Source organism: Rhinatrema bivittatum, chromosome 4 (assembly GCF_901001135.1).
Source record: "Rhinatrema bivittatum chromosome 4, aRhiBiv1.1, whole genome shotgun sequence".
Taxonomy (NCBI): Eukaryota; Metazoa; Chordata; class Amphibia; order Gymnophiona; family Rhinatrematidae; genus Rhinatrema; species Rhinatrema bivittatum.
The window spans coordinates 113,704,670-113,725,368 of NC_042618.1; the positions used below are offsets into that span (position 1 = coordinate 113,704,670).

General features: G+C 42.7%; 1 protein-coding gene across 6 annotated transcripts in view; it reads left to right on the plus strand.

Annotated features, from left to right (window-relative positions):
• The window catches only part of NUMB (NUMB endocytic adaptor protein), a 283,524-nt gene that overhangs the window by 193,173 nt on the left and 69,652 nt on the right, over nucleotides 1–20,699 (plus strand). For all 6 annotated transcript variants that reach the window (XM_029598697.1, XM_029598702.1, XM_029598700.1 and 3 more), the window contains one exon: nucleotides 1,651–1,725. In XM_029598697.1, coding sequence (XP_029454557.1) covers nucleotides 1,651–1,725 — 75 coding nt within the window. The remainder of the gene's footprint in view (nucleotides 1–1,650; nucleotides 1,726–20,699) is intronic.

Sequence of the window (20,699 nt, forward strand, 5' to 3'; positions counted from 1 at the left end):
TTGCGCTAAAAAGGAGGCGCTAGGGACAGGCTCACAGGAGAGGTGGCTGTCAAGCCGGTTGGGAAAATGGACACTCAATCTATGAGCGTCCGTTTTCTCCTGCTACCGGCATATGCACGCACAAGATACATGTGTGTGTATTGGATGTCCAAAATTTTTTTCAAAGAATTTTTTTTTTAAATAAATACTGCTTTATTTGGTTCCTCCTACAATACTATGGCAGCAGTACTATTAGGAGGAATCTCAGAAAGCAGGATTTTTCATTTTTTTCAATGTGTCCTTGAGTGTAGCATAGTTTTATGACAGCTCCGGGCTGGCATAAATTTTGCTGCATTGCAAGGGCGCATTAGCTGCGCGGAAAATTGATTGGATTGTGGGGATTAGCTAATAATCTCATCAACATTGATTTCCACATGATGAGCACTATTAGCTATATGGAGATTTGGACACACGTTTTGGTCATGCTAATTCCAGTATTGGATCGGGGGTATGGATGTGCTTCCAAACCGTGTTAGGCTGTGCACTGTGGCTAGCACACGGTACTGAATCTGCCCCTAAGGGGGGGACAATATTGATCCTAGAAGGGACTCCCCATCTCAAAAAGTAAACGTCTGAATAACTGAATTATTATATATAAACGGCCCCTTCCACAATAAACCAAAACAGAAATCATCATGGTGTTCAAGTATTCTAGAATGTATGCTGTCTGGTCTTTATAAAATACACAATAAATAATATAGCATAACCATTATCAGGAAAGGCTATTGCAATAAAATGTAAAATCATGAGTTCAGATAGTGTAATACTTAAAGTAAGGTGTGCATATTCTAAAAAATGTCAGCTATTTACAGTACATGGTTATGTGGCATGTGCCTTTAAGTCCCATGGGTGCATTATCATGTTAATATAATGTTTTAAAATGTTTTAATTGTTTTTAAAAAGCCCCTTTTCCAGGCTGCTTTTTTTTTTTTTTAAACAGTATATATAGTTGGGGAAATCCCCATAGTATAGGAATGAGGCTTCTCTCTTTGTTATTGGGTGCACATCATACTCTTTATTCACCAGAGTCCAGTACATTGACTGAAGAGAAGAGGAATAACAACCATTGCACTGCCCTAGCACCAGGATATAGTTACCTCTCATTACTAGACTTTTAAGACAATGCTATGATGTTGGCACAAAAGTATTTCAGATGAGGGAGTCAATTGAATCCATTAAAGAGGCACCTTCTTACAGCAGTATGCAGTTTTCATCATATCTCCTTTTAAGCTACCTGGGGGGCGTAACTCCTTTTGTATCATTTTGTATCTGCTTTTGGTAGATGTTTTTAAATCAGATGACAAATTTCATTTAGAATTCTTTGCATTGAAACAAATGTTTTAACTTGTTAAATAATCCACCTGTTCCTTCTATCCTTTTTGTGCCTTTGCCTTTTCCTTTTGCAGTTTGTCTCTATAATCCTAGCTTTTGCTTGGTTCACACTCTAAATGGTTTGGAGTTTGGTTTGATGGAGCTGGCTTTGGGCGTACCTTATGAACTTCGACTTCAGCTGCACTTAATTGCTGTGGTTCTTTGCATACTGATGTATCTGCTTTAACAATGATTCCACTCAGTGTAATGTTCTCGTATTTTTTTTCTCACATCTGAAAGACTGGAAAGAAGGCAGTCAAAGCAGTCCTGTGGGTTTCAGCGGATGGCCTGAGAGTTGTGGATGAAAAAACAAAGGTTAGACTTTATGGGTTTCTGTTTTTAAGTTATTTTTATTCTATTATATTTTATCTTTTCTTCTTGCTAAAAATATTTTTTTACCTGGCATTTTGCAAGATAAATCACATGATTATACAGTCATATGCTCCTTCATATAATCAAGATTTAAGGTGCTTAATTCACAAATTAAATTGGTGCTGCGGCAAAAATCATACAGGTACAGTTTTACAGTAACCAATGTTTTTTTTTTCAAAGCAGGAAATATTAAAATGAGCCCAAACTTTATTTGGAGATTAAAAATGGCAATCCAGTTAGACTTCCTGTGGGTACACAAATAACCCTCAGTGCTTTATGAAGAGTGCATTTCCTGTCTTCTGTCAGGGAGTATGACAAAGTTACTGTCTACCCCATGGAACACCAATCTTTCATTATCCAATCCCTTTCCACATATGGCTGTCTTCCACTCCCCGATTAGAATGCCAGTCTTCTCACTGCTGCGCACTGCGGACATCAAGGTTCCAGCAGCGCTATCAGCATAAGGCAGTGAGTGTAGACAGTGGTATCCTGTGCTCATAAGCCCCAGGATAGTTTTGCTCCCTCCAGACTTCCATGCAAGAGGCAGAGTCTGTGAGCTGATATAACTTAGTAAATGACAGCAGATAAAGACCAAAATGGTCCACCTAGTCTGCCCAATAAATTGCTTAGGATAATAACTGCCATTCTGTGCAGGTTACCCCATGCCTTCTGGTAAGGGTAGTAACTGCCACTGCATGCAGGTTACCCTCATGCAGAAATGTTCACTTTATTGGAAGTCTATACCCCTGGTATCACATTGGTGTGTTCAGGGTCATGAAATAGCAGTTGTTGAAAAATTGATGTATATGTTGCATAAAAGGTTGGCAATGTATGACAAAATATGGGGCAAATATTGGGAATATGTGGGTGGTAACACTGTGTGTATAGGGGATCATAATCCACGATGAGGGTCTCATGCTTATACCTCTTAAGCTAGAAAGGTGCTAAACCTAAAATCTGTTGTTCATGCTAAACTTCTGTTGTCTTGCATCACAGTGTAACTCTGAGTGTTTCTGTACTCTTTACATGTGAAATATTATATGTCTGCTGGCTTTGTTAAATTACATTTTTTTAAAAAAAAGTTACACTTAATGTTAACATAGGTTACCCCATTTCTTCATTTCCGGCCTATAGGGATCTGCAGTGTGTATCCCATGCTCTTTTGAATTCCATTACCATTCTTGTCTTCACCAGTCCTTGCACTCATTAACTTATGTTGGTATGGTGTCAAGAATACTGATGTTTGTGGTAGGGGATGGGGAAGGCAGTATTAAGGGTCAGGTCTGTAGAAGAGGGTGACATAACTCAACAGTAACTAGGGACAGCAAAAACCAAAATCCATCACTGAATGTTCAGGCAAATTGTACAACAAGGTTCAAAAACGCATTAACTAAATTTAGATCACTCATAAGCTACTTTATAATAGTCAACCTGTGTTCATTCACCGTAATTTGAGACCTAGAAACTAGGAAATGTTTAACATTAGATGGGCAACTTTATTCTTACCCTGTTTTATAGATTTGCTATAAGCATCCCTATTCTCTCTTTTTTGGCAGTTATATAAAGGTTGGATACATTCTCCTAGGACAAGCAGGATGGTGATCCTCACACATGGGTGACATCATCAAATGGAGCCTGGCACACTGAGAATGCCCAGCATGCTACTATCCACGCATCCACATGGGATCCCCCTTCAGACTCTTCTTTTGTGTGCAGCTTTCGCCTTGCAGTTGTGGAGCTCTGCTCTCTTCAGTTTTTCCCAGTCATTTATGCGACTTCTCTACGCCAGATCCCCCTTCTTCCCTGTCGGTGCTTCTGTAGGGTGGCGAGGTAAGTTTTTCATTCTTTGCGGTTGATTCCCAACAGTGTCGCTCTTCAGTGGCTGCCAGTCATCGACCGCTCGCTGGCTCTTTTTCATGGTGTCGGGGTTTCGCCGATTCTCCCAGTGCCTGTGGACCATATCCATTACAGATCTGCACAGGATCTATATCTTCTGCCTAGGAGCGTTGCATGACGTCCAGGGGTATTGCCTTTGCGATCAAATGAACCCCAAGGGTCGTCGGGCCTGTTTAGACAAGGTGGAGAAGCTCTTTGATCTAGAAAGTCTGATCCTTCAACTCCGGTGTCAGGTGCATCGATGCCCAAGGGCCGGGGGCAACTGATGGATGTGGCTCCATCGTCTACTCACCCACCGGGGCACTCTCGGGAAAGAGGGGCCGGAGAAAGGCCCTCTTCGGCGGCGTCACACTCCAGGAAAGAAGTGAAAAAGGCTATTTTAACCAAAAGATCTGTATTCAAAAATTGGAAGAAGGATCCATCAGAAGAAAATAGAGTAAAGGATAAGCATTGGCAAGTAAAATGTAAGATATTGATAAGACAGACTAAAAGAGAATTTGAAAAGAAGTTGGGCAGAGGCAAAAACGCACAATAAAAACTTTTTAAAATATATCTGAAGCAGAAAGCTTGCGAGGGAGTCAGTTGGACTGTTAGATGATCGAGGGGTTAAAGGAGCACTTAGGGAAGATAAGGCAATCATGGAAAGATTAATTGATTTCTTTGCTTCAGTGTGTACTGAAGAGGATGTTGGGGAGATACCCGTTCTGGAGATGATTTTCGAGGGTGATGATTCAGATGAACTGAAACAAATCACAGTGAACCTGGAAGATGTGGTAGGCCAGACTGACAAACTGAAGAGTAGCAAGTAAATCACCTGGACTGGATGGTATACCCTCCAGGGTTCTGAAAGAACTAAAAAATGAAATTTCAGACCTATTTCAATTAATTTGTAAGCTATCATTAAAATCATCCATTGTACCTGAATATTAGAAGATAGCCAATGTAATCTCGATATTTATAAAGGACTCCAGGGATGATCCGGGAAACTATAGACCGATGAGCCTGACTTCAGTGCCGGGAAAAATCTTGGAAACTGTTATAAACACAAATCACAAAACATTAAGATAGACATGATTTAATGGGACACAGCTAATATGGATTTACCTATGGGAAGTCTTGCCTCACAAATCTCCTTCATTTTTTTGAAGGGGTGAATAAACATGTGGACAAAGATGAACTGGTAGATGTGGTATATTTGGATTTTCAGAAGGCATTCAGAGGGCATTCGACAAAATCCCACATAAGAGTCTTCTAAGAAAACTAAAAGTCATGGGATAAGATGCGATGTCCTTTTGTGGATTACAAGCTAGTTAAAAGCAGGAAACAGAGAGTAAGATTAAATGGTCTGTTTTCACAGTGGAAAAGGGTAAACAGTGATGTGCCTGAGGGGTCTGTACTTGAGCTGGTGCTTTTTAATATATTTATAAATGATCTGGAAAGGAGCACGATGAGTGAGGTAATCAAATTTGCTGATGACACAATTTATGCAGAGTAGTTAAATCTTAAGCAGATTGTGATAAATTGCAGGAGAACCTTGCGAGATTGGAAGATTGGACTTCCAAATGGCAGATGAAATTTAACGTGGACAAGTTCATAGTGATGCGTATAGAGAAAAATAACCCTTGCTGTAGTTACACAATGTTAGTTTCTGTCTTAGGAGTTACTACCCAGGAAAGAGATCTAGGCGTCATAGTGGATAATACTTTGAAATCGTTGGCTTAGTGTGCTGTGGCGATCAAAAAAGCAAACAATGTTAGGAATTATTAAGAAGGGAATAGCAAATAAAACGATGGATGTCATAATGCCTCTGTATCGCTCCATGGTGAGACCGCATCTTGAATACTGTTTGCATTTCTGGTCATCACATCTCAAAAAAAATATTGTTGGACTGGAGAAAGTGCAAAGAAGGGGCATGGAATGACTGCCTTATGAGGAAAGGCTAAGGAAGCTAGGGCTGTTCAGTTTGGAGAAGAGATGACTGAAAGAGATCTACAAAATCATGAAAGTATTTGAACAAGTTATTGTAAATCAGTTATTTACTCTCTGAGATAATAGAAGGACTAGGGGGCACTCCATGAAGATAGCAAGTAGCTTACTTAAAAAAATCGAAGAAAATTCTTTTTCACTCAGCACATAGTTAAGCTCTGGAATTCATTGCCAGAGGATGTGGTTATGGAAGTTAGTGTAACTGGGTTTAAAAATGGTTTGGATAAGTTGCTTGAGGAAAAATCCATAAACTGCTGTTAATTAATAAGCAATGGTAGCTTGAGATTTATTTAATGTTTGGGTTCTTGCCAGGTACTTGTGACTTGGATTGGCCACTGTTGGAAACAGGATACTTGGCTTGATGGACCCTGCAGCAGCAGGAAGCGATCTTGGCAGTTGCTCAGCAAGGCTTAGAGTGTGGCAAACATGAGGTGCACTCCACCTATGATGTGTTTGAAACAGCAGCTAGGGTGATCAGCAGCAGGCATCAGTGCCTAGGGAATGGCGTGGCTCCTAGCATCAGATCTCCGGCTGGAGGTCCAAGAGAAGCTCGTGGACCTGCCCTGTACTGGTGAGAATTTGATTGGGGACTAGATAAAGGATGCTGTGGCCCAGTTGAAGGATCACCATGAGACCCTCCAGCATCTCTCAGCCAGTACATCGGACCCTCTATCCTCTGCCAGAAAGTCCTCATGTCAGAGTGGCAGGAGGTCCTTCTATCGCCAGAGGAAATATTACCCCCCATCCTCGCGTGCCTGTACATCACGAGTGGGTTCTAGGGGTCGCTGTAGACAGCAGTGGACCCCTAGACCTTAGCCGGCACCCCAGCAAAGCCTCGCTACGGGGTTTTGACTGGTTGCGAGAGAGCATAAGCCCCATGACTGTACCCTTCCTGGAGCTTCTGGAGATCAGGTACGCGCTTGTCTAACCAGGCAGTCCTGGTACAGACTGACAATCAAGTGGCGATATGGTACATCATAAGAGGTTCATTCTCCGTGCAGCCCATAGTGGGCCGGTTCATGCTTCATCTGAAACCTCACCTGCAGCCTCCTGTTGTGCCTTTGAACCTCAACGTGGTATTGGCTTGACTCATGCGAGACCCTTTCGAGCCACTGCGCTCCTGTGATCTGAAGTACCTAACCTGGAAGGTCATCTTCTTGGTTATAGTCACTTCGGCGCGCAAGGTCAGTGAGCGTCAGGCGTTGATGATGTATCTACCCTACACGAAGTTCTTTCATGATAGGGTAGTTCTCCATACTCACCCTACGTTCCTGCCTAAGGTGGTGACTTAATTTCATTTTAATAATAATACGTCCGTAATTGGAATCACATCTGTTAAATCACACAACCCTGTATTAATTTATACATAAATCAATATACAAATTGTATCTCAATTTTCATACAAAAAATATTTCACAAAATATGTTCATAATTTTATTTATTGCATTTTATCCCTTTGTAAACATTTTTTACATAAAAACATTCTTTGTAAAATACATATTCAAGAGCATACAGCACATGCCACTTTCACAATGAGTGGACACATCAATATATTGGAACTATTACACATACCACCCATCACCCCCATAATCTCACACACATCAACACACCCATGCCACATTCATTCCATATAAAAACTTTCCCCATAAAGTCTAAATATACATATCAATGCTCGCAATATCCACTAAACCTCTGCTGTTATAAACACCACTCTTCTTACTAAGGTTATTCCCACTTCTTCAGTGGGCACCATTCACCCCTCTTCTTCGTTCAACGATATTCTCCCCAAAAAGGTGCCTTGTTTCCATCCTAGACGATTACGGGAAAGCATTCCAGTCAGCCAGTTTCTTCGATATTGCAGGGTTTGTACCACAGTATCGGAATATAGATTGAAAGCTCAAGAACTTATTCTGAAATTCACTCACTGTGGGTACCCGAAGGGGTGTATTAGGAAAGTGTTTAAGAGAGGACTGTATGCTAATCGGGATAATCTTTTGATTAAATCAGAATGAACCAAGTTAGGTAGGTCTCTGTGCTGTATTCTTTATTCTTCTAGGAGTATGTATATTAGGGACATTATCCTGAAATATTGGCCCATGCTGAGCAATGTCCCAGGTTGTAGTGAAAAGCCTGTGTTTGCATATAAAAAAGGGAAGAACTTGTGATCATTGGTATCAGGATGTCAATATTCTGAGGTGAAGACCCCACTTGAGATCAGGGGTATTTTTAGCTGTGTATCTGATAAAATTATTTATGCCGTGGTATGCCCATTTAAACTTATTTACATTGGACATACCAAACATAAGATACAGAAAAGGATTATCAAACATGATTAGTTCTGAGAGTCCTTAAAAACCCAGTTGGAGTTGAGAAGGGAGTTAGTCGGTGATTTGCTTTGGTGTATATCGTTGTTGGAGAAACTGTTGGTTGGTGAAAATATCATGAGTATTGAGGTGAGACGGTGGTGAGGCAGATTTGTTCCGGTGTATGCCGCCTGTGGAGACATAGATGTGGTGCCTCAAATTTGTGAGTACACAGTTGTCAGTTATTTTTTATGAAGTTATTATGGCGTTGGGTGAATATTTCTTGTAACGATTGGTTTGTATTCCAGGTATGAGTTGTTAAGTAGCGTCACGGTAGCAAAGAGCAGTGACTGACTCTTTTATATGATACGTTTGGGACGTGGCTGGTGCCGCTTCTTATGAGGTGTGTAGTTTATTATCCATCAGTTTCCTCAGTTTGTTAATAGGATTAAGTGTTGTAATGATAATTCTGAATATTTCTTATGGAGTGAGTGGATATGTTAATATATTTATTTATTTATTTATAGTGGATATTGGGAAGTAAATTGGGGGGAGATGATGGACATGTATTGAGTGTCTTCAAATTAAGTAAGTGGCTTTTGTGGTAAGGTCTTATGAAGTGGTATTTATTGGTGGGTGTGTTAATCGTGTGTGTATATATATGTGTATATATATATACACATATATATACACATATATACACTTTAGGAGCTCACTTGTGTGTTTGGTTCAACACTCGAGGAATTTCAGAGTGGGTTACAGATTTCCCCTGAGGAAGTCCTATCTGGGTGAAACAAGGCACCTTGTTAGGGAGAATATCATTGTACGAAGAAGAGGGGTGAATGGTGTCCAATGAAGAAGAGGGAATAACCTTAGTAAGAAGAGTGGTGTTTATAACAGCAGAGGTTTAGTGGATATTGCGAGCATTGATATGTATATTTAGACTTTATGGGGAAAGTTTTTATATGGAATGAATGTGGTATGGGTGTGTTGATGTGTGTGAGATTATGGGGGTGATGGGTGTGTTAGTATCGATATGTCTATGGTATGTTTAATAATTCCAATATATTGATGTGTCCACTCATTGTGAAAGTGGCATGTGCTGTATGCTCTTGAATATGTATTTTACAAAGAATGTTTTTGTGTAAAAAAACTGTTTACAAAGGGATAAAATGCAATAAATAAAATTATCAACATATTTTGTGAAATATTTTTTGTATTAAAATTGAGATACGATTTGTATATTGATTTATGTATAAATTAATACAGGGTGTGTGATTTAATAGATGTGATTCCCATTACTGACGTATTATTATTCAAATTGATTTGGGGGATCTGATAATTCTCTCTTGGTTTGTTACCATATTAATTTCATTTTAACCACTCAATTGTCCTGCCCACCTTTTTTTCCCAGGCCTCATTCACACCAGGGCAAACAGGCTCTGCCCAGCTTGGATTGCAAGAGAGTCTTAGCCTTTCTACCCCGAGCGGACAGCAGGCCACAGGCAGTCCACGCAGCTCTTCATCTCCTTCAACAAGAATAGATTGGGAGTTGTGGTTACCAAGCAAATGCTGTCAAACTGGCTGGGGATTGTGTTTTCTTCTGCTATGCGCAGATGGGCCTTCAGCTTGGAGGCCACATCAAGGCTCACTCTGTCAGAGCCATGGCGGCATCGGTAGCCCACTTGCGAATGGTCCCATGGCCGAAATCTGCAAGGCTGTGACGTGGAGTTCTCTCCACAGTTTCACTGCCCATTATTGCTTGGACAGAGATGGCTAACATGACAGCAACTTCGGCCAGTCTGTCCTTCAGAATCTGTTTCAGCTATAGAACCCAACTCTTCCTGCCTAGGGCCCTTTTTTTCAGGTTCAGGCTATCTCCTCTGTTCTCCACAGCACCACAGTTGTTGTACCTGTTGGCACCAGGTTAGTTGCCTATAGGTTTAGTAAAGTTCAGGAGCAGCCTGTAGCTACATATTCACCCATGTGTGAGGACTATCATCCTGCTTGTCCTAGGAGACAGTAGAGTTGCTTACCTGTAATAGGTATTCTCCTAGGTCAGCAGGATATTAGTCCTCACATAATCCACCCGTCAATCTGTGAAGTTGGGTTTCTCCTATGTTTGTTTTATTTTTTCAGAATTCTATGCTACCAGAATGAAGGGGGACCCCCGTGTGGATAGTGGCATGCTGGGCATTCTCAGTGTGCTGTCAGAGATTCTAGAAACTTTGATAAGTTTTCCGTGCCTGGCTCCAACTGATGATGCCACCCATGTGTGAGGACTAACAGGTAAGCAACTCTGCTTTCTTATTTGTATTGTGTGCTCCTATGTTCTGTTAACATATGGTATTGTTTTACAGTAGTGGATACTTATTTATTTATTTATTTGAAGTCTTTTATACCGATATTCATGGGTACATCATATCGGTTTACAGTGAAACTAAAGAATGGAAATTACAAAAACAGGTAGTGGGGAGAGGGAGAATACATAAACCAATGAAAGCAATGAAAGGGACGAAATCGCAACGGGCGAAATATGGTAACAGGTAATGCACGAGCATGAACAATGCTGACCTAACTAAATACGGTGCTAGCAGTACTAGAATAACTATGTACAGGGTAGGGGAGATAATGGAGTAAATAGGAGGAGGCGATTAGGCTGGGACTGCTAAGGGTTTTGGGGAAAGGCTTGTTTGAACAGCCACGTTTTTAATAGGGATCTGAATTTTGAGGTGCAAGACTCTAATCTGAGGTTGGTCGGTAGAGAGTTCCAGAGCGTGGGTCCAGCAGTGGAGAGGGCCCGCTCTCTCATGGAGGTGAAGTGCGCCTTTTTTAGGGATGGAACATGGAGGGTCGCTGCTTTGGAATTTCTGGTGGGCCGAGTAGGGCATGTAAGATGGAAAGGGTCGTCAAGCCAGTAGGAGTTGTGTGTATAAATGGCTTTGTGAATAGTGGTGAGGATTTTATAGAGGATACGGGATGGGATGGGGAGCCAATGAAGGTCTTTCAAGATAGGGGTGATGTGGTCGTATTTACGTGCATTGGAGATAGTTCTGGCCACTGCATTCTGCAGCATTTGGAGGGGTTTAATGGAGGAGTGAAGTAATCCAAGGAGGAGGGAGTTACAGTAATCCATTTTGGATGCGAGTGTGGCCTGAACGACTGTACGGAAGTCGTTGGCAAGAAGTAGGGGCTTCAATTTTTTCATGATATTAAGTTTGAAGAAACCATCCTTGAGGATTGAGTTGATGTGTTTTTTTAGGTTCAGTTGCTGGTCAATCTGAACCCCAAGGTTTCTGGCGCAGTCCTGTGAGTGGAGTGTTTTGTATGCAGGATCATTAGCAAGGGAGGGTTTAATAGGAAGGTGTTGAGAGTTGAGGAGCAGTTCAGTTTTGGATGTGTTTAGAGCCAGATGGAGGTTTGTGAGTAGGGTGTTGATGGCTACTAGGCAATTTCCCCAGAATTCAAGGGCTTTAGATAGTGGATCTTGAACAGGTATGACGATTTGCACGTCATCAGCATAAAGGTAGAATTTGAGGCCGAGGTCTGATAAGAGCAGGCATAGGGGGGTGAGATAGATATTGAATAGGGTGGAGGATAGGGAGGAACCTTGCGGGACTCCCTGGGAGAGAGCGTAATGAGTGGATTCAGCCTTGCCTATCTTAACTGGGAATTGTCTGTTGGCGAGATAGGACGTGAACCACTTAGGTGCAGCGCCAGAGATTCCAATATCAGAAAGGCGGGAGAGGAGGTGGTTATGGTTTATAGTATCAAAAGCGGCCGAAATATCCAGCAGGGCAAGGATGTAACAGTGTCCTTGGTCCATGCCTCTGATGAGGTAATCTGTTAAGGAGAGGAGAAGGGTCTCAGTGTTGAGATATTTACGGAAGCCAAATTGGGAGGAATGAAGTATGTTGTTGGTTTCAAGGTAGTCTGTTAGCTGGGAGTTGACGACTTTTTCCATAATTTTTGCAATGAAAGGGAGATTGGAGATGGGGAGGAAGTTGGAAGGGTCGTTAGGGTCTAAGGATGGTTTCTTGAGCAGCGGTTTAACCACTGCATACTTCTAGTCTAATATCTACTGCTGTAACCAATCAGAATGAGGACTTTGTCTTTATTCATTGGTTTATTTTTATAAATGTTATACAAGAAAAAGAGGCATTCCTCAAGCTATTATTGTTATTCATGGGTATTTCATATATCAGACAACAGCATTACAGTATTGACCAACATAACACCCGTAAGCGTAGAAGAATGAGTATTTGTTCATACGCATAAACCGGGTCATGTGTAATCATTGGTCTCAGAGTGGTTTTTTGATGGTATTTCTTGTGCAAATAAAATAGATTAAATAAGTAAAATCACTTCCCTCAAAAGCTTCCTTTTCCGCCGTGGAAACTTCAAGCGGCAACCTGATATAACATTATGTTTCGAATGATTTCTGCATCAGAGGTACACATTGCATGAAATGTCATTTATTTTGTGGCATCAAAAACTTCAATTCATTCGTGCTGGTGACAAATCAAAATGTATAACATTTCTTGCATAACATATTTTGTGCATTTTGTCTAGTGACTATTTTTTCCCATGAATAAGTAGGATAAATTAGCCATGCTGTCTGGGACATCACTCCAGTCAGCTTGAGGTAGAAACTTCTCTCAAGATATACAGAGCTTTACTCTGTGCGCCTGCGCGGTGGTTCCTGCACAATTGCCTGACTGCCTTAGTTCTGTTTTTTCCTGCACAGTTCACAGATGCGGATCTTCTTCTCTCGCGCTTTTCTCTCTTTTTCTTTCTTTATCTTCACTTCGGTGAACCCCCAAAAGCACTTTTAAGCACTACTCCTGGTTCCCAAGATCCCAAGGTTTAAATATTGCCAGTATAGCAAAGTTACGACTGTCAATGACTGACATAACATATCGTCATGGTCCAGCCCCAGGCACTATTGTGCCTGGGGCTGGACCATGACCAAACATCCTGCCGCGACTGTGGCAGGATGTCACAGAGGTCCCAGCGTCAACGGGCAGAGAAAATAGCCAGGCTCCAGGGCAATGAAGGAACCTCTTCAGGCTGTTATGCCCCAACACATCATTCCACCCAATCTTCACCCAGGCCAAAATCGCAAACACTAGCTGCATTAAAAAGAGCATCTTCGTTGGAGCTGACCCCAAAAAATCAGGGTCAGGTGGGGAAGCCCCCCAAGAGAGCTCGGAGTTAAGGGTTTGTGTGAGAAACCCCCCAAAAAACCCTAAAATGACACTCAACCAATGCCAAAAACTGTCGGGAGCTGAGTGGAGTCACGCCCTCCAATGCATGATGCCGCAGTTCTGAAGAAAACATTGAAACCGGAGCACAACACAGTACAGCATGTGATGCAGAATTTTATATGGCACATGATGCTGGTCAAAGCACAATGCAGAAGCATACTACATCGACGCATGCATCGAAGGAAAAATTCCCCACGGCGCAGAAATTGAAACGAATTAATTTACACAGAAGTGCTATGTGTCGATGCACTTGATGCATAAGAAAAACATGCATTGCAGCACACGGTGAGGAAACACCAAGAAGGGGCCTCACATGCGCAATGGTGTCCAAACCCTTAAGTAGTCTTAACCCAAAGAGAACTCATAGATGTTGACGCCTCCGATGTTGACATTATGCAGGGCTCTTCTGCTTCCTCTCCCAGAGGCAGTGTCTGTGCAGGCCTTTCGGAAGATTCCAAACAAAAGCGAAAGCAGCCTCAGCTTCATGAACTGCTAATCAAGAGGCGAAAGTCTTACTACGAAGATCAGGACCAATCAGAACCCAACAGAGGCCCAGATTCCTCAATTTTTCTAGCAGTGTTACCCTCCTCCAAAACAAGGAGGTCAAGTCGGTCAGGAAGGTATGGAAATACATCTCCACCTCCACAAAAAAGAAATATTCTCCTTCCCACCTTCAGTTAGGTGGCATTGCCTCACAGGTCATGTCCCAGATATCAGACATTCTACAAACCTTTTTTGCTTCTCTGCCTACTAGCCACCACCCTCAACTGCCTTCTAGTCCCTCTGTTTGCTCCCTTCTTCTTTTCCACAGGAGCTTGAAGTAGAGGAGGACAATTGTCACAACCCAAGTCCAGCACCCTTGGAACCAGAAAAGGAGCCTTCAGACTCCCCTCCAACTTCATCGGGTACATCAACTGGAATACCATTGGATCTTCCTGAAGAGCCGCCTGAACCATCCTCGCCTCTGGAAGACTTATCTTACTCAAAATTCATTGAAAAGGCAGGCTAACTCTTAAAGATAGAGACCAAGAAGTTACCAGATCCAAGATCCAGAGGTTCATGGCATTCTTAAAATCTTCGACGTCCCGTCGGAACTGACTGCACACCCATCTCATGCGGTCCTTGGTGCAGTAATGGACAAATTGTGGGAGTCTCGATTCTCAGGTTCCTCCACTTCATGGAAATCTTATCTGAAGTATAGGGTGCGTAGATCCTTACACAATGGGTCGGTACAGTTACGTCATGCATTAGTTGTGGTCGAGTTGACCACAAGAAAGCAAAAAAGACACGTCTACATTCTAATACACCACCAGGTAAAAATAATAACTACTTAGATGACTTCAGTAAGAAAGGTTTTCAGGGAGCGATGCTTAATGCCAAGATTCAGCAGCACCAATTCTATATTATGCCGAATTTGTATGCATGCCTACAAATCTTAAAATCAAAGCTGGGTTCAAAAACTGATGACCAACTACAGAACCAAACAATAGCTGACATGGAGGAGGGATTGTGCCATCTTCTTCGCACAATCTATGAAGCCTTAGAAACATTGGTTAGGACATCAGCATCATCAATAGCCCCCCACAGAGTTGCCTGGCTTCGAGCAAGTGCAATCTGTGACAACGTCCATGAAAAACTGGCTGATCTCTCTTGCAAAGGGGATAATTTGTTCAGAGACAGGCTACAAGAGACTATATCCCAACTGAAAGAGCAAAGCGTGGCGGTTTCCTTATGTCATCAACAGAGCAATCTTCCTCAAGAAGATTCTGTCAGCTTATAAGAAATCTACCAGAGATGACATTACAGGCCGTTTGCCCCTTACAGGTCATTACCCTTTCAGTCACAAAGACAACAGCCTCAGCAGATTCAAACAAGGGGATGCACAAGAGCACAAAGTCCACAAAAACAACTGCAAGGCACCAATCAGAAACCGCAACAGACTTTTTGAAGTCAGCTCAGCCACAGCTATTGTCGGCAATAGGACCCTCATAATATCAGATCGTTGGTTCTCAGTGTGGTGCGGAATGGATACATATCGAACTTCAAGATAATTCCACAGGTACCCCATCTTTACACCATCTTTCCGAGATCAAACAGGCAATATGTGTCTCCAACAGGAAGTTCAGTCACTGCTCCATCAAAAGGCGATCCAAGAGTTACCTCGACGACAACACAGTCAAGGATTCTAGTCCTAATACTTCCTCATCCCGAAGAAGGGCGGAGGACTCCGGCCCATTTTGGACATGCGGGCCCTCAATAAATTTATTCAGAGAGAGAAATTCAAAATGACATCTCTCAAACCATTCTGCTGTTTCTGTAACCCAACGATTGGATGTGTTCTTTAGATCTCAAGGATGCATACACCCATATCCTGATGCATCAGTCTTCCTGGCATTACCTTTTCTTTCAAGTGAACTCTCAACATTACCAGTACAAGGTGCTTTCGTATGCCTGTCGTCAGCATCCAGAGTGTTCACAAAATGCCTAGCTGTAACTGTGGCCCACCTACGCAGGAATGGGATAAAAGTGTTTCCCTATGTAGAAGATTGGCTTCTAGTGTCCTCAAAATTCAGAATACTTGCATTAATGCAGACCATAATCTGTCTAGAGAACCTAGGATTCATAATCAACCATGAAAAGTCTAACCTACATCCCACTCAAGTCCTTCAGTTTATAAGATCGGTGAGAAACACCAAACTCTGCAAAGCTTTCTTTCCATCGTAAAGAATCCAAACCTGTCGTGAACTGGCTAACGTTTTATGGAACCAGTCTCATCCCCCAGCTCGTCAAATACTCACTATTCTGGGTCATTCAGCTGCGGCCATATATATCATTCCACACATCCGCCTTCATATGCGACGGCTACAATGGGGACTCGAGGCACCATGGTCTCAACACGACCACCCGATGATGTTACAGGTTGTCATGACTCAGTCAGTGATCTCGGACATAAACTGGTGGCTGTCTCCCCGGGTTCTAGAATCAGTAGCACCGTTACAAACACTAGCGCATCAGATGGTCATGACAACGGATGCATCCACAAAGGGATGGGGAGCACACGTGCTACACCTGAAAACACAGGGAGTTTGGTCTCCATAGGATAGAACTCTCCAAATCAACCTTTTAGAGTTAAGAGCCATAAGGAATGCCGTCTACACCTCTCATCTGCTAACGGCCAAAAGGGTAATGATCTATGCGTACAATGAAGTAGCCATGGTTTATTTAAACAAAGAAGGCAGGTCTGGTTCCAGGATATTTTGCAGGGAGTCAGTGCTAATCCTGGAATGGGTGCTAGACCATTCCATTCAATTGCAGGTGATCTAACTTCCAGGTATCAATTACACAGAGGCTGACATGCTCAGCAGAATTTTTCACTCCCACAAGTGGGCTTTGCATCAGGAAGGGTCAAACACACTGTTCAGGCAGTGGAGATACCCTGCATAGACCTCTTTGCAACAGAGTCCAACACAAAACTGCCAAGGTTTTGCTCTCTGTACCCAAGCAGACACAGGATCGCGTTTCTAATTCCCTGGACTGGAGACCTGTTTTATGCATACCCATGATATCTCTAATAAGTCGTGTGATGCAGAAATGCATCACGAAAAATCAGATCTTATTCTCATTGCACCAACGTGGACCAGACAATCATGGTACGCCTAACTCATGCAGCTCTCGACTCAAACCACCAATCTCCTTGGGAAACAGAGCGGACCTGCTGTCACAGGAAGAAGACACTCCTTCACCTGCTACAATCCTCTCTACATCTGATGGCTTGGAGATTGAAAGTGAGATGTTGAGCCATCTCCTTCTCCCTACTGAGATTCAGGATATTATAACATCTGCCAGGAAACCTTCCACAAGAAAGAATTATGCTGGCAAATGGTATAAATACCTTCAATGGTGTGCAACAGTGGTAGTAGACCCATTTGGATGTTCCCCAGAACAATTGCTGCAATATCTACATCTGTTATACCCCTCTGGCGTAGCGGTGTCATGTAACAGCATATCATCATTCCACACAGGGAAACTTGATCAAGATTCACCCATTGGTGTCTCATTTCACAAAGGGTGCTCTAAGACTCCATCCCTTGGTTTCAAAGCCAGTGGTTCCTTGGGATATCCACCTGGTGTTGGGGAAACCTATGCTTCCGCCTTTTGAGCCGATGCAAACCACCTCCATGAAATTATTGACATGGAAGGTATTGTTCCTAGTGGCAGTAACTTCAGCAAGACAGGTTAGTGAACTTCACCTTTCTTATAATTCTACCATGACAAAGTCTCAGCTTTTCACCTGAATGAGACAATCACCTTACCAACCTTTTTTCCAAAACCGCATGTGACCGATAAGGAAAGGATACTACACACTCTGCATTGTAAAAGAGCCCTAGCTTACTACAGAGGACTCTGTCTCCTAAACAACAATCCCAACTCTGACTCCTTCACACTGAATGCACCAGGATTGCCAGTCTCCAAAAGAACATTAGCTAACTGGCTATCCCAATGTATTCATTTCTTCTACTTGACTTGGCCAAAGCAACTTGCAGCTAAGGTTAAAGCTCATCATCTCAGAGCTACGGCAGCTTTGATATCTCACCTTTCCGACATACCAATTCTGGACATATGTAGAATGGCTACTTGGTCCTTTCTTCATACCTTCACATCCCATTACTGCCTCCAACAAGAAACGAAGTCAGATGCAGCGATGGGTTCAGTGATACTACACTATGCAACTGGCACATAGAGCTGTCCACCAAAGCAGTAGGTTTCGCACACTGGACGTCCTAGAGTATGTCAACAAGGAAGAATGTCACCTTTAGGCATAGATAGTCAACAGTGTGCTCAATCACCCTTAGCTGGGGACTACCAGACAGCATGGCTAATTCAACCTGCTTATCGACGGAAAAAAGCAAGTTTGCTTACCATAAATGTTTTTTTTCCATAGATAGCAGGCTAAATTAGCCATGTTAACCTGCCCTTCTCCCTGGATAGTCTCTCATCCTTTGCCTGTTTTCTGTTTGCTGCTTGTTCATACTTTTAAGAACTGAGGCAGTAAGGTGATCGCATGGGAACCACTGTGCAGGCGTATAGAAAAAAGCTCTGTATATCTTGAGAGAAGTTTCTGCCTCGAGCCACCCGGAGGGACATCCCAGACAGCATGATTAATTCTTCTTGCTATCTACAGAAAACACTGTTTATGGTAAGCAAACTTGCTTTTTTGGTAATTTGCAATTATTTTTATAAATAACATTTCCAGACATAATGAGCATCTCTTAAACAGTGACAAGGGAACATTTCAAAAGATTCTCTTGAAGTCACTAGCTTTGGGAGATCCCCAGTACAAAAAGATTTACATGTGTCATGTTAAATTTGATTAATGTTCTTTTTTGTTTTTGTTTTTGTTTTTTTGTTTTTTTTAAGCCTTTGACTGATTCTATGCTCCTGATAGTAGGTGTAGACTAGTGTAGCCAGTTAGCACTCAGCTTTATAGGCTTCTTGTCTTTGGTTTATTTTAAACTGTGAAAATAGAAAATGATTTTGAATGAACTGGGCTTTAATTATATAACTATATTATAAGTGGAAACCATGCTTTGATCTGGTGGCAACAGGCTACATAGCTGGATTTGTAAGATCTCAATTACAGTAGTTTCAACCTTCTAATGCTTGGTTCTTGCAATTGATGCTGCAGTACATTGCCATGTCTATTAATTCCCCATGGACACTCAAACTGGAGAAATCTTGGTACATCAGGTCCATTATGTGCTAGTAAGGTCTGTCCCCACATTCTCGCTTGGTTAGTGAATTGAATTCACTCTGACGAGCAGAAGCCCAAAGGATGATGTTACTCATTATAAAGTAAAACAGTCTAAAGTGTGCTATAAGCTTAAGCTGTTCTTGAGAGTGTACTATTGTGCTTTGCTTGTGATTTAATACATTTTTCATGTTGAGAGGAAATAACTCCATACTGTTTTCATATTGTGTACATTTCTACATTTAAATATTTATTTTTTGAAATAATCACTTTGCACACAAAGACTGCATTTTACTCAATGCTTTGATGTTTAATTCTCCTTATCTAGTTTTGTACATGTCATGAAGGTCAATGGAACAGCTTGAGTCTTGACTAGCATTTCTCTTCTATATGTTTCCTCCCTGCCTTCCAGGCTTCTCCCCCATCAAGGCAATCAAGTACACTACTGCCTATAAGCTCATGCAAAAATACATAGGGTTTTCCCCCACTTCATTCAAACCTGCTACCCTCATGGTACCTAGCCTTTCACTTTAAGTTCCAATATTTTAATTTCTGAGGAAGGAATATTCTCACAGGTCAAGCAGGATTGAGCCCTCTCGGAACACTTTGTCAAAGTTTCTAGAACTTTGACTTGGCACAATGAGCATGCCACCTAACCCTGCATCCAGCAGGGGTCCCCCTTCAGTCTCTTTTTTTCCGCACAGCTGTAGCCACGCGGTTTGAGGAGCTCTCACAACTATTCCTGATAGGATTTTTCCTCAAGGAATTTTTTCTACAAATTTATCAAAATTCACCCCATCCGGGGCCCCTTTCGACTATCAATACCCGCAAACGTAAGGTAAGGATTTACCTCATTTTCGCGGTTGGTTACTGATTCCCCTTCTTAGGCTCGATGGCCACCAACCGCATTGCGGTTACATTTTTTTCAAATTCGATGGCGACAGGTTTTCGGCGGTGCCACGACTGTCCGCAGATGATGTCCATTACGGACCCGCATCAGGTATGTGTCCTGGGCTTAGGGGTTACCTATGACGTTGCGACCTGTACTAATTGCGCCCAAATGACGCCCAAGGGCCGCCGGGCTCGCTTAGAAAAAATGGAGTTTTTGTTCCAAACTAAGCAGCCTAACCCTTCAAAATCATCGGCGTCATCGACTCCGTCGCCGTCGATGCCTCGGCACCAACCAGTCTCCTGCGATTACCGGCCATCTGGTTCTCTGCCGAAGAAATCCACCTCGATGTCCTCAGTGCCGGACCAGCCCGAGCACCGAGAAAAGCATCGACACCGGAAGGCTTCATCTGCCGATCCAGCTTAAGGCATCGGCATCGGTGGAGCCACCGAAGAAAAAGACCCGCATGGATGAGCCGCCATCTTCTTCTAAGCTAGAGTCACCGAGGCGTTCCCCACCTCCAGTGGGGCCGGGAGCAAAGATTCCACTTTCACCTGTTGACCCTCCAGCAATGCCAGTGCAGCCTTCAACTCCGGAATTGGTCCTCCAAGCACCAGCCTTCCTTGAGGAATTGAACCAGATGGTTCAAGAGGCAGTCATCTAGGCATTGCAAGGACTCCCGCCTCCATCAGCACTGGCACCAACTCAGGTTCCAGTCACCGACCTGATGCCCATGGTGCTGGCTTCCCTCCTGGACAGGTTGGACACGCTCATCGGAGCACTTCCACCGGTTCCTCCAAAGACACGGGTGTACCCATCGACGCCAG